Source organism: Orycteropus afer, unplaced genomic scaffold (genome assembly GCF_000298275.1).
Source record: "Orycteropus afer afer isolate SDZICR_OR568_19922 unplaced genomic scaffold, OryAfe1.0 scaffold00002, whole genome shotgun sequence".
NCBI classification, from domain to species: Eukaryota; Metazoa; Chordata; class Mammalia; order Tubulidentata; family Orycteropodidae; genus Orycteropus; species Orycteropus afer.
In genome coordinates this window covers 32,513,523-32,528,109 of record NW_006921589.1, presented here as the reverse complement: position 1 = coordinate 32,528,109, position 14,587 = coordinate 32,513,523, and the positions used below count along the sequence as shown (strand labels likewise).

At 36.1% G+C, this 14,587-nt stretch overlaps 1 protein-coding gene across 1 annotated transcript in view; it reads right to left on the bottom strand.

Moving 5' to 3' along the window:
• The window catches only part of C2CD6 (C2 calcium dependent domain containing 6), a 190,900-nt gene that overhangs the window by 82,325 nt on the left and 93,988 nt on the right, over window positions 1–14,587 (bottom strand). The window contains exons 10-13 of the mRNA XM_007936057.1: window positions 10,255–10,357; window positions 5,847–5,910; window positions 3,528–3,571; window positions 2,307–2,573 (exon numbers count right to left, since the gene is read on the bottom strand). Coding sequence (XP_007934248.1) covers window positions 2,307–2,573; window positions 3,528–3,571; window positions 5,847–5,910; window positions 10,255–10,357 — 478 coding nt within the window. The remainder of the gene's footprint in view (window positions 1–2,306; window positions 2,574–3,527; window positions 3,572–5,846; window positions 5,911–10,254; window positions 10,358–14,587) is intronic.

The following is a 14,587-nucleotide window of genomic DNA, read 5'->3' as shown; positions in this document are numbered from 1 at the left end:
AGACAAAGTATATGTGAACTGCTGTATGGAAAGTGAATTTGCTCTGTAAATCTTCACCCAAATCACAATTAAAAAAAAAAAAATCAGTTGGATTCCTCTACACCAACATAAAGATCTCTGAAAAGGAAAGCAATACAATTTATGATAGCTCCCAAAAAGAGAAGATACTTGGGGAAAAGTCTTAACCAGGGACACAAAAAACCTACACAAAGATAACTACAAAACACTACTACAAGAAACTACAAGAGATCTACATAAATGAAAGAACATGCCACGCTCATGGATAGGAAGACTGAACATTGTGAAAATGTCAATACTACCCAAAGCAATCTATTGTTTCAATGCAATCCTGACCAAATTCCACCAGCTTTCTTTAAAGACATGGAAAAGCCAATCATTAATTTTATATGAAAAGGAAAAAGACCTTCTATAAACAAAGCACTATTGAAGAAGAAGAACAAAGTACTCCCTGATTTCAATACCTACTGTATGGCCACAGCAGTCAAAACAGCCTGTTACTGGTACAACTAAAAACACACAGACCAGTAGAACAGAATTGAGAACCTAGAAATAGATCCATCCACCTATGGTCAGCTGATCTTTGACAAAGAGCCAAAATCCATTAAACGGAGAAGAGACACTCTCTCTAACAAATGGTGCTGGCAAAATTCAATATCCATTTGCAGAAAAATGAAACAAGATCTGTACCTAAACTAACTCAAGATGGATCAAAGACTTAAATGTAAAATCTAAAAGAATAAAGTTCATTGAAGACAAAATAGGGACAAACTTAAGTACCTTAATATATGGCATAAACAGACTGTCAAACATAACTAAAAAAGCTCCTCAAAAGAAAAAAAAATGGTGAAAGAACATGATCTGCCTACTCACAGTGGAGAAAATCAAAATGGTTAATAAGTATGGAAAAATTTTAACCATTAAAGAAAAACAAATATTACTCAAATACCACTGGTAAGAATGTAAAGTGGTACAATCTTTCAGGACAGCAATTTGGCTGCAGGCCATTTCTATGAATATATGAGAATATCCAAGTAAATAGTTATGTAAAAGAATGTTCATTTCAAATGTAATGTCAAACAACATGGAAACTGTTTAAAAGAACTGTGGACTGTCCATATATGAGGATAATCTTTACCTTGAAAATTTTTAATTCAGGTAACATGCTTATAATAATATTAAGTTTTTATAAAAGCATAATACAAAATTATGTGTAGTTTGAATCAAGTTTTCAGAAACAAAAGATATGTACATAAAAGACTGAATGGAAATCAAAGTGTCAACTGTAGTAGAATAATTATAGCTACTCTTAATTTTCTTTTCCATGCTTCTCTCCATTGCTAAATTTTCCACTAAGTTAATCTTTTTAAATTACAATGGACAAGCTACCAATTTAGATAAATAAGAATAATTTCCCAGCTAGATATATTTAATAAAATTATTATTGTATTTTTATTTGAAGATAATTTAGAAATGTCCTATTCTAATCTACCATTCACAAGATAATGAAGTAGGTCTAGAGATTTAGATGCCCAAGCATGTCAAAATATCTAGAGGCAGGGCCTTACTAAAAACTCAGTTTCTTTACCCTCTGACCTACAGATATTTTTACACTGCTTTATGAGTTACCTATAACAGTGATTCAAGCAAAATTAAAAAATTTAGATGAAATAACTGACATTTTGAGAAAAATTTTACTCTGCTGTACTATTAAATTTACATTCTCATACTGAACTATAAAATTATTTGTAACAGGAAAAATGAAAGCTATTTCCTATAACACAAAAGTTTTTTTTTTTTTTTTTTTAATAACACAAAAGTTTTATTAAAACTTTCCAATGAAGTAATTTCCCAGCCTTTTAAATTTCCTTTAAATTTACATTTTGTTATTGTTGTTACACTTTCAGCTGCATTTTGTACCAATCTGTGAGGTTTACACTTGATCAGTATAAGCAGGGTTGGAAATGCTTAATATATTTAAACACAGTTCCACTTGGAGACATTTGAATGCATTTTTAATTTATTTACATATAATTTCTTTAATAAGCTCTTTTGTTTTTCTTAGTTTTATATCTCTAATGTGAGGGAGATACGTTTAGTGCAAGGTCTTCTTTTGGATCTTGGCTTTGAAAACTGCCATTTGACTTTGAATCTGGGAAAACCAAGCCTGAGCTCTTCCTTCTGGCTAAGCCTACATTGTTGCTTTGCCACCTAATTTCTTTTGAAGATGAATCTAAATTCCTCCTCCTTATTCTACCTGGATTTAGATAGATACTTCTCAACTTTACCTCTGATAGAGATGAGTCTGTTTTAATAAGGCTTGAATATCTAGTTTTCAATTTTTCTTCTTGTGAATAATATTCGTATTCATCTGAAGGTGGTATTTTGTTCTCTTCTGTTGTTGAAGGAATGGACAATGAAGAGTCTGTGTGTAGTAGATATAGTTGTTTTTCTGATTCATCACTTTCAGGAGGAAAGGCATCTGAACTATCTTCGTATGATAGCTTCAAAGTTGGCAGAATCAGGTTTGGCAGAGTCTTATCATTCTCCAGTGGCTAGAAAATATTTCAATAAAAAAAGCCACCAATTAATCACTATTAACTAGGAAATACTTAGAATGAATAAAAGTGGACTTTTTTTTAGCCTTATATTTTATCATAACAAGTGACTGCTAATTGTAAATTATTTTATTTCTTATTATATATAAGAGTTGAGAGGTGTATCAGCTTGGGTTCCCCTGTTCTCTACTTGCCTAAAACCATGGACCATGAGACATTGTCCATAAAGATGATCATTCTTTTTTTTTTTTTTTTTTTTTTTAATAAAGCAGTGATTCTCATATGTCCAGGTTTTATAAGTCAGTAACACCTCAAAAAGAAAATCTGGGGTGTATGATATTTTACTATCATCAATGCATTATAAAATAAGGGAAAATTTAATAACAAAATAGTATGAAAAACAATACCATAAAATCACAAATGTATCATAAAATAAAGGCAATTTTAATAGCAAATAGCACAAAGAATGGTATCATAAACTAAATCAATTTAGCATTATAAAAAATTCTCTATATTGTCTTTCCTTTCTCTACATTGGTTTTTACTATATGATCATTGCTACTTCATGTCAAAAGTTTACAATGTGTTAAATTAGAAGCTTCTGGTGAAAAACAGTAAGAACATGGTTTGGTCTGTGGTATCCATTTCTAAGACCTCACACAGAACTTCATGCATTTTTCTTACTTGTTTCTTTCTCTTTTCTTCTTCATCACCTTTTGACCCGTTATATATATTTTTCAACAGCACTATTATACGTGGATTCATTCCTTTCAAGAGCATAGTTTAGTGTAAATTAACTGTGTAACTGTACAGATACTGCTACAACAGAAATGACCATGAAATACCTGAATACCTTCCTGGATTCTTTACCTTTTTGACCTATGAACATTTCTCCATTTACAAACATTTTACCCTTTTTAAGATAATGGCTATTAGGAAATTTTTCCTTACCTTCTTTGGAGTAGTTTTAACGTCATCGTCTATAAGAGGGCCATCTGTTAAAGAAAATTAATAAAAGTATTTTATTTTACATACAACAATAAACACATCATTTATATGTATGTATACTGGTAAAATACTATCACTTTTTCTTAACAAGAACAAAGAGCTCTTTAACACAAAGCAGTTATCCGAAAATAAAACTAGTTAAAACAGACTAAGGAATCTCTGGGGAGACTGAGAGAGTCATAAGTGAACAAGTATGGAGGTAAAATGAAGACATGCAAACAGTGGTAAGATTTCAGATCCATAACATATGAAAACAAATACAGACCATAGTTTGTTCAAAGTCGAAAGGAAAGAAAAGAAATCAGTCATGGAGTGGAATTTAACCCAGTCAGTTTAATCCAAGAGTCCATGTATTTAACCATATTGCCCCTCACATATTTGTAGCATTCCTATGAGATAAACTACCACTATGCCATGTTACATATGAGGGAACTGAGGCTCAGAAAAATGAGGTGCCCAAAATTATACAGATAATAAGTGACCTGTGACTGATTTAAGGAGCTCTGTTGGTATAGTGGTTAAGGCATTTGGCTGCTAACCAAAAGGTCAGCGTTCAAACCTACCAGCTGCTCCACAGAAGAAAGATGAGGCACTCTGCTTCCATAAAGATTTACAGCCTTGGAAACCCAATGTGGGTCGCTATGAGTCAGGATAAACTCCACGGCAGTGAGTTTGGTTTTGGTTTTTATGACTGATTTAGTGGCTGAGGGTCACTGTGAGTCTGATTCGAATCCATGGCAGTAGATTTTGGTTTGGGTGATCTCAAATCTCTAATCTAATCTGATTACTTAATCTGTTTAATCCTCAATTTCCTCCTCTGTAAGGAGCCCCTGTGGTGCAGTGGTTACACGTTGGGCTGCTAACCCAAAATTCACTGGTTTGAACCTATCAGCTGCTCAGTGGCGTAGGGGTCAGGGGAAGATGTGGTGATCTGTTACCGTAAAGATGACAGCCTAGGAAATGCTATGGGGCAATTTTACACTGTCCCGTGGGGTTGCAATGAGTCAGAATTTATTTGATGGCAATGGGATTTTGGTTCCTCACCTTTTAAAATGAGAATAATACATCCCTCAATGGATTGTTGTGAGGACTAATAATCCAAGTACAGTGCCTAGATCACAGTGATCAATAAATGTTAGTTACAACATTATAGGAGGATATAGATATACATCTATAAGAGGCTATCGTTGTTGTTGTGTGCTGTCAAGTCAGTTCCAAATCACAGCTATCCTATAGGACAGAGTAGAATTGCCCCAGAGGGTTTCCAAGGCTGTGATCTCTGCAGTGGCAGACTGCCACCTCTTTTTCTCATAAGTGGATCAGTTAGCAGCTAAGCACTTAATCAGGGCTCCTTAGAGGAGGCTATTAGGAATACTGAAAAGAGAGAAGTCACTAGATGATCCAATGGGACTCAAAATAGACTCTTTGAGTAAAGTAAGAAAAAGTAAAAGCTGTGGGGATGCAATAGTTACTACTAGGCTGGTTGACTCCCAGATGTTAGGATATGAATATACCAAAGCCTGATACAGCGAGGCAAGTGGAAGTAGAGAGGAAGGATGATTAATCTGATGTGCAGAGTGCCTAAGGCACTTGACTGCTCACCAGAAGGCTGGCGGTTCAAACCCACCAGCCACTCCTCGGAAGGAAGGTTGGGCAATCCTACTTCCGTAGTGATACTGCCTCGGAAACCCAAGGAGAGGTCGCTATGAGTCGGGGCCGACTCGACGGCAAACAACAACAACAACAACAAAAAGTCTTATGACAATAAATAAACATTGGACACTTGAAGAACCCAAGACTTTAAAGATACAGTATTATGCATCTACTTTAACAAGACTACAAGTATTTTCCATTAATTAAATGTCTTACTGATACTCTGTAGTAAATTCTTGAATTTAGATTTCTCTAATTTAGTTCTCACTCCCTCTCCTTCCCCCACCACACCCCTCTATATCAAAGCAGAAGATGGTTCACAATCTTTAACAGACATAGCTTTTCACAGATCACAGTAAAGATCTAACTTTTTCTCATCCTTAAAAAAGTAAAAAAGCATTAAAAAACCTCTTATGTTCATTTTTCTCTTCAGAAGTGTTACAATATAAATACTATATAGCAAAACCATAATGGAGTACACATTCCATTCCTAACGAAAAAAAATCCACTTAAAGCAAATTACGGATTTTCTTTTTGTGATATAACTAGCTTGATTTCAATGACATTACCAATAAATACCAAAGAAATAAATGAAATCAGTTTCCTAACCTGACGTTTCAGTCTTTTCTTCCAACTGATCATTACCCAGGCTTTTAAGTATCTTACTGCTTCTCTAAAAGCAAAGCAAAGAGAATATATTGTGGAAAGGTTTAAAGAGATGAGATTAACAGTTTTCTTTTGCCTTCATAACTTCTTTTAATACTATATACTTTTTTTTTTTAATTTACAAAGGACAGGAAGAAGATACATTTGTTTGAAAAGCCATCCAGACAACGCTGCTCTAAGCAGAGGTATACGCTGGCTGGGGGCTGATGTTCCAGGAAGAGGATATTCAGGAGCGCATGGAGATTTTGAATGACGAGTGTATGCAAGGTAAAGATCACAAGACCAATTATATAGTTTTGTAACTTCAAGTAGTATAAGAGGATACTCCCAGGAAATAGATTGCCTTTTAAAAATTATATTTGGTAAAATATAGAACAAAACATTTGTCATTTCAACCATTTTTCCACATACATTTCACTGACATTAATTACATTCACCATGTTAAGTAACTATCACCACCATCTGTTTCAAATTTTTCCTCACTCTTAACAGAAACTCAATGCCCCTTAAGCAATAACTCCCCATTGCCCTTCCCACCTGTTTCTCATATGAGTAATAAAATTTAATCTCTACGCATTTGCCTATTCTAGATATTTCACATATTTCATTTCAGATCAAACAATATTTATCATTTTGTGCCTGACTTATTTCCCTGGTGGCGTAGTACCTAAGGCACTTGACTGCTAACCAGAAGGCTAGTGGTTCAAACCCACCAGACGCTCCTCGGAAGGAAGACTGGGCAATCTACTTCCGTAGAGATACCACCTCAGAAACCCAAGGAGGGGCTGCTATGAGCAGGAACCAACTCGACGGCAGTGAGCTTTTTGTTTTGTTTTGTTTTGATTTCACTCAGCATAGAGTTTTCCACCACTCACCTGTCAGTTCGTCTTGCTGTGGTGGCTTGTGTGTTACTGTGATGCTGGAAGCTATGCCACCGGTTTTTCAAAGAGCAGGGTCCCCTATGGTGGGTATGTTTCAGTGGAGCTTCCAGACTAAGACTGGGAAGAAGGATGTGGCAGTATGCTTCTGAAAAAGCAGGGGATGTGGAGAGTGTAACAATGTCTGATTTGTTGTTGTTAGGTGCTGTTGAGTCATTTCTAACCCTTAGTGGCCCCATGTACAACAGAACAAAACATGGCCGGTCCCGCGCCATCCTCAGCAATCCTTGCTATACTCTTTTCCACAATGGCTGTGCAATATATACAATCCCATCAACACTGAATGAGGTTCCCAATTTCTCCATATCCTCACCAAAACTAGTTCTTTTCCATTTTTCTGAGAATAGGCATCTTAATGGGGTGAAGTGGTATCTTATTGTAGTTTTGATTTGCATGTCCCTAAGTCTAATGATGTTATGCATCTTTTCATGGACTTAGAGACCATATATATTTCTTCTTTGATAAAATGTCTATTCAAGTCTTTTGCCCATTTTTTGACTGGGTTATTTGTCCTTTTGTTGTTGAGTTGTAGAAATTCTTTATATAATCTGGATTTTCAACTCTTATCAGATGTATAGTTCCCAAATATTTTTTCTTATTCTGTGGTTTGTCTCTTCACTTTGCTGATAAAGTCTTTTGATGCACAAGTTTTTAATTGTGATGAAGTCCAATTTATTTATTTTGTCTTTAGTTGCTTGTGCTTTTGGTGCCATAAACAAAAATCAATTGTTAAAAACTGTTTAAAGCGATTATCCCCTTTATTTTATTCTAAGAGTTTCATGGATTTCTTTCTTCCATTTAGATCATTGATCCATTTGGAGTTAATTTTTCAGTATGGTATAAGGTAGAAGTCCAGCTTTATTCTTTGCATATGGTGATCCAGTTGTCTCAGCACCATTTAATGAAGAGACTATTCATTTCCCTACTGCATGGTCTTGGCCCCTTTGGTGAAAATCATTTGACTAAAGATGCATGGGTTTATTTCTGGACTCAATTATATTCCACTGGTCTAAATGTCAATCCTTATGCCATTATTGGACTATTTTAATTACCATAGCTTTGTAGTACATTTTGAAATTGGAAGTGTGAGTTCTCTCATGAGTGGCAATGTGAGAACTATAAATCTCTCCAAATTTCCAAGAAGAACTATCAAGTGATTACCGGGCTTAATAAAAAAAAAAAATTATTGAGTTTTCAATTAGAACCTAAATTTCCCCTAAAATATTAATTCTCTATTAGTAAACACTAATCAATTTATCCTACAGCAGCACATTGTTGCCCAATTATCACAGAAGCACTGAAAATCATAAAAATATCAGTATGTTATGACTTTACCATTTCAGGGCTCTGATATTAGTCAATGATGTTTTATTTATCCAATAACAACACTATGAATCCTTTATTTCCAGATCAAAATTAGGTTAGATTGTATTTACAAATATTGTTGTTGTTGTTGTTGTTGTTGTTATGTGCTGTTGAGTCAGCCCAGACTCATAGCGACCCCTCCTTAGGTTTCCAAGGCAGTATCACTACGGAAGGAGATTGCCCAACCTTCCTTCCGAGGAGTGGCTGGTGGGTTTGAACCGCCAGCCTTCTGGTTAGCAGTCAAGTGCCTTAGGTACTATGCTACAGAGCTCCTTTACAAATATTAACCCCTGCTTTTATATCTGAAGGAGAATTGATGTATTTAAATTACATTGGTGATGACAAATATTGAAAGTACCATGGACTTCCAGATGAACAAACAAATCTGTCTTTGAAGACATAGAGCCAGAATGCTCCTTAGAAGCAAGGATGGCAGACTTTGTCTCACATGCTTTGGACATGCTATTAAGGGGGACTAGACCCTTGAGAAGGACATTATGCTTGGAAAAGTAGAGGGTCAGCAAAAAAAGAGGAAGACCCTAATGACACAGTGACTGCAATAATGGGCTCAAGCACAGCAACGACTGTGAGGATGGGGCATGACCAAGTGCTGCTCTGCTGCGTTGTGTACAGGGCCGCTATGAGTCAGAGCTGACTCGATGGCACCCAACAACAACAACGATGTATCTGATAAGGTTCTAGGATCCAGAATATATAAAGAGCTCTTACAACTGAACAATAAAAGGACAAATAACCCAATTGAAATGTGAACAAAAAATTTCCATAAATATTTTCCCAAAGAAGATATACTATGGCCAGTGAGCACATGAAAAGGTGACCAATATCATAAGTCATTGCTGTTTTGTGTCATCAATAAACCCAAAAACCCACTGCCATCAAGTGGATTCTGACTCATAGCGACAATAGCAAATCAAAACTCAAAGTAAATCAAAACCACCATGAGATATGACTCCACACCTACTAGGACTGTAAACAAAGAAAAGACAAGCGTTGACAAAAATGCAGAAATTAGAGCCTGCATACATTGCTGGTGGGAATATAAAATAATGTAGCTACTGTGGAAAACAGTTTGGCAGTTCCTCAAAAAGTTAAACATAAAGTTCCCATATGATCCAGTAATTCTACTCTTAGGTATAACATACTCAAGAGAACTGAAAACATATGTTCACATAAAAACTTACATACAAATGTACATAGGAACATTATCCATAATAGCCGACTGATGAAGGCATAAATAAAATGTGGTATATCCATACAATGGAATATTCAGCAATCAAAAAGAATGAAATGCTGATACATGCTACAACATGAATGAAAATCAGAAACATGCTAAGTGAAAGATGCCAGACACAAAGACACATTATTGCTTAATTCCATTTATATAAAATATTCAGAATAGGCAAATCTATAGAGACAGGAAGTAGATTAGTTGTTGCCAAAGGCTAATGGGGAATAGAGGAGTTGGGAGTGTCAACTAATGAGTGTGAGGTTTCTTTTTGGGGTAAAAAAAATGTCAGAAAATTGATTGTAGTGATGGATGCCACAACTCTGCAAATACATTAACCCACTGCCATCATGTAGATTCTGACTCATAGTGACCCTACAGGATAGAGTAGAACTGCTCCAAAAGGTTTCCAAGGCTTTAAATCTTTATGGAAATAGATTATCTCATCTTCCTCCTGTGGACCAGCTGGTAGGTTTTGAACCATTGACCTTTTGGTTAGCAGCTATATGCCTTAACCATTGCACCACCCGAGCTCCTTGAATATAGTAAAAACCATTGAATTGTACACTTAAAATGAGTAAATTGTGTGGTATGTAAATTAAATTTAAATAAAGCTGTTCAAACTTAAACCTTATCAATATTTATTAAATGCCATGTTTTTAAAATAGGAAGGTACATGAACAACGAATAGTATTTATAGAAAGAACAAATAATAAATCTCTGGCCATCACTTTTATTTATGAAATCTCTTTTAATAAAAAGTGTTGAATCTATATATGGGAGAATGTATTAGGTAAATTACTTTAGTTTCATGTTCCAATACTGGCATAAGAAGGTCTTCTAGATAGCTGGATTTTTCTACCCATGTACTCAAATTTCTATATTCTTTTTTCATTTTTTCCAACCTGAAGAAAGAAAAAAGGCCTACAGATAAAAAAACAAATGACAGAAGAATATATATGATAAGGCATATAGAAGAATATATACAGTATGATTGTATTTATGAACATTTCAAAAAGAAGCAAACCAATAATATATTGTTTAGAGATATAGTCAAGAAATGGGAATGATTACAACAGAAATCAGGTAGTAGTTACTGGGAGGGTAGGAGAGGGATGTAATCTGGTAAGGACAGATGTACAAAATATTTCTGAAATTGTTGATATTACATTATTTAACCTGAATCATAATATCTAGGGAATGACCTTATTTTCCTTATGTAAACTATATTTACATGTTTTGGAAATTATTCAATATATATTGGTCTTATTTAAACTTTACACCATCAAGTCGATTCCAATTCATAGTGACCCCACTGGGTTTCCAAGGCTGTAAATATTTTCAGGAGTAGATTGCTTCATCTTTCTCCCGTGGAGCAGCTAGTGGGTTTGAACCACTGACCTTCTGGTTAGCAATCAAATGCCTTACCCACTATGCCACCAGAGCTTCTTAAACCATATATACATGTTTTATAAATTATTCCATATATATACAATGTCTTCTATAATAAAACAAATTTTTAAAAGGAAGTTAGCTCCTAATCCAAGAAATTTCAAAAGGCTTGATTTATCTAAAAACAATGGACAAGAATTGAATGGAAATTTAGCATTTTAAATTATTTCAGCATGAATAAGGTACATAACAGGAGAAACTCTGTTTTTCTATTGCTACATATACTCCTCAAAAAGATTGACATTGTCAAGGATTTCAATTACTTGGATCCACAATCAATGTCCATGGAAGCAGCAGTCAAGAAATCAAAAAATGTATTGCACTGGGCAAACCTGCTGCAAAAGACCTTTTTAAAGTATTAAACAGCAAAGATGTCACTTTGAACACTAAGGTGCACATGACCCAGGCCGTGGTATTTTCAATAGCTTCATATGCATAGAGGAGCTGGGCAGTGAATAAGGAAGACTGCAGAGTAATTCATGCTTTTGAACTATGGTTTTGGTGAAAAATATCACCAAAGGTGAAGGTACCATGGACTGCTAGAAGAACAAATACATCTGTCTTGGTGGAAGTACAACCAGAATGTTCTTCAGCAGTGAGAATGGCCAGACTTCATCTCTCACACTTCGGTCATGTTGTCAGAAGGGACCAGTCCCTGGAGAAGGATATCATCCTGGGTAAAGAAGAGGGTCAGAGAAAAAGGGGAAGACCCTCCACAAGATGGATTGACACAGTGGCTGCAATGATTGGGTTCAAGCATCGCAAGGATTGTAAGGATAGCACAGGACCAGACAGTGTTTGGTTCTGTTGTATATAGGGGTCACTATGAGTCAGAACCAACTCAACAGCATCTAACAAGAACACCTACTCTTCACTTATTGACTATGTTGTTATACAACATATCTCATTTATGACAATAGCAAAAAAAATCTACTGTCTGATTAATTTGTAATTTGACAGTTAGGTAATGTAGTCATCCTCCATTTTCACATGACAATTTTCACAGTATGACCTGGTCTTTGGTACCTAAGAGAGGAGGTGGTGTATTAATATCAGAAATATAGCCCTAAAAACAAAAGACTTATAAGGGTTAATAAGGATCACTTCACAATTATAAAAGATTCAATTCACAAGAAGTACATAATTCTAAACTTACAGGCAACTAATAAAATAGCCTACATACATCAGAGATTTGAGTATTTTTCTTTCAAAAAGTGTCAATTAGACAACAAATTGAACATAACAATAAAGTTGTCTTAACTGACATGTATAAAACAATACATCCAACAATTGCAGAATATACACTCTTTAAAATGCATATAGAACATTTGCCAAAATATGATGAGCCATGTTGTTGTTGTTGTTGTTGTTGTTTGCCGTCGAGTCGGCCCCGACTCATAGTGACCCCTCCTTGGGTTTCCGAGGCAGTATCACTACGGAAGTAGGATTGCCGAACCTTCCTTCCGAGGAGTGGCTGGTGGGTTTGAACCGCCTGCCTTCTGGTTAGCAGTCAAGTGCCTTAGCCACTATGCTACCAGAGCCATAAACAGGTCTTAACAAATTTCAAAAAACTGAAATCAGATGCTATACCACTCACCCGCACAAAAGAAACCAAAAGGAAAAAAAAAAAAATGAGAATACCAAGTGGGGTAAGGGAGTGGAGGACATAAACTCTCATACACTGCTGGTAGAATTATGTAAATGGATGCAAGTACTCTGGAAAGCTGTTTGGCAGTATCTGCTACAACTGCAAATACATTTTCCTCTTCTAGGTAATGCTGTTGTTGTTGTGTGCCACTGAGTCGATTCTGATTGGAAATACAAAAATTCACCAAAGGATACGTATAAGAATGCTCATACCAATTTTGTTCCTAATAGCTCAAAACTGGAAATAGCCCAAATCCCAATAGTAATAGAATGGATAAATATGGTATATGCATACAATGAAAGACATGTAGTCAGATTGACTACATTTTTATTGTTATGAAAAAGGAATGATTACTGCTATTCCTACTCCTACTACTATAGCAAGAAGTGGGAGCCAAGGCCACTGGCAGGAACATGTGAGGGGAGAGCCCCAGGCAGGAGATGGGAGCCAGGGCTGGTGGCTAGAACAGGTAAGAAGGGGAAAGCCCCCAGGGGGGAAGGCCAGGAAGTGAGTGGAGCAGTTGAAACAGCTAAGGGAGACAAACTTGTCTGTCAGTTTGTCGTACTGTGGTGGCTTCCATGTTGCTGTGAGGCTGGAGGCTGTGCCAGCAGGGTTGCCCATGGTGGATGGGTTTCAGTGGAGCTTCCAGACTCAGACAGACTTGGAAGAAGGAAGAGGCCATCCACTTCTCAAAGAACTGGCCAGTGAAAACCTTATGAACAGTAGTGAAAGAATGTCTGATATATTACAGGACAACTTTATGAACAGCCCCGAAACACTGTCTGATACAGTGCCAGAACATGAGCCCTTCAGGTTGGAAGACACTCAAAATATGACTGAGAAAGAGCTGCCTCATCAGAATAAAGCCAACCTTAATGATATAGATAAAGTAGAGCTTTCAAGACCTCCATTTTCTGATGTGGCACAACTCAACATGAGAAGAAACAGCTGCAAACATCCATTAATAATCAGAACACAGAATGTATGAAGTATAAATATATGAAAATTGGAAGTTGTCAAAAATAAAATGGAATGCATAAAGATTGATATCCTAGGCATTAGTGAGTTGAAATAGACCTGTTTTGGCCATTATGAATCAGACAACCCTATGATCTACTATCCTGGGAATGACAAGTTGAAGAGGAAAGGCATGGCATTCACCATCACAGAGAATGTTTCAAGATCTATCCTGAAGAACAATGCTCTCAGTAATAGGATAATATCCATACATCTATAAGGAAGTCCAGTTAATACTACTACTGTTCAAATTTATGCACCAACCACCAAAGCCAAAGATGAGGAAAGTGAAGATTTTTACCAACTCTGCAGTCTGAAACTGACCAAATATGCAATAAAGATGTTTTGATTATCACTGGTGATTAGAATGCAAAAGTTGGAAACAAAGAAGAATCACTGGTAATTGGAAAATTTGGCCTTGGAGATAGAAATAATGTTGCATGATATAATTTTGCAAGACCAATGACTTATTCATTGCAAATATCTTTTTTCAACAACATAGACAGCAGCTGTACATGAGGACTTCGCTAGATGGAGTACACAGGAATCAGATTGACTATATCTGTGGCAAGAGGTGATGGAAAAGCTCAAAATCTTCAGCCAAAACAAGGCCAGGAGCTGACTGTGGAACCATTAACTGCTCATGTGCAAGTTCAAGTTGAAGTTGGAGACAACTAAAACAAGTCCACAAGAGCCAAAATATGACCTTGAGCATCCTTCCTGAATTTAGAGACCATCCAAAGAAAAGATCTGATGCACTGCACACCAATGACCAACATACAGCGGAATTGTGGAATGACATCAAGAACATCATCCATGAAGAAAAGCAAAAGTCATTAAAAAGACAAGAAAGGAAGAAAAGACCAAAATGGATGTCAGAAGAGACTGTGAAACTTGCCCTTGAATGGAGAGTAGCTAAAGCAAGCATAGTGGCTAAGGCACTTGACTGCTAACCAGAAGGCTGGCGGTTCAAACCTACCAGCCACTCCTCGGAAGGAAGGTTGGGCAATCTACTTCC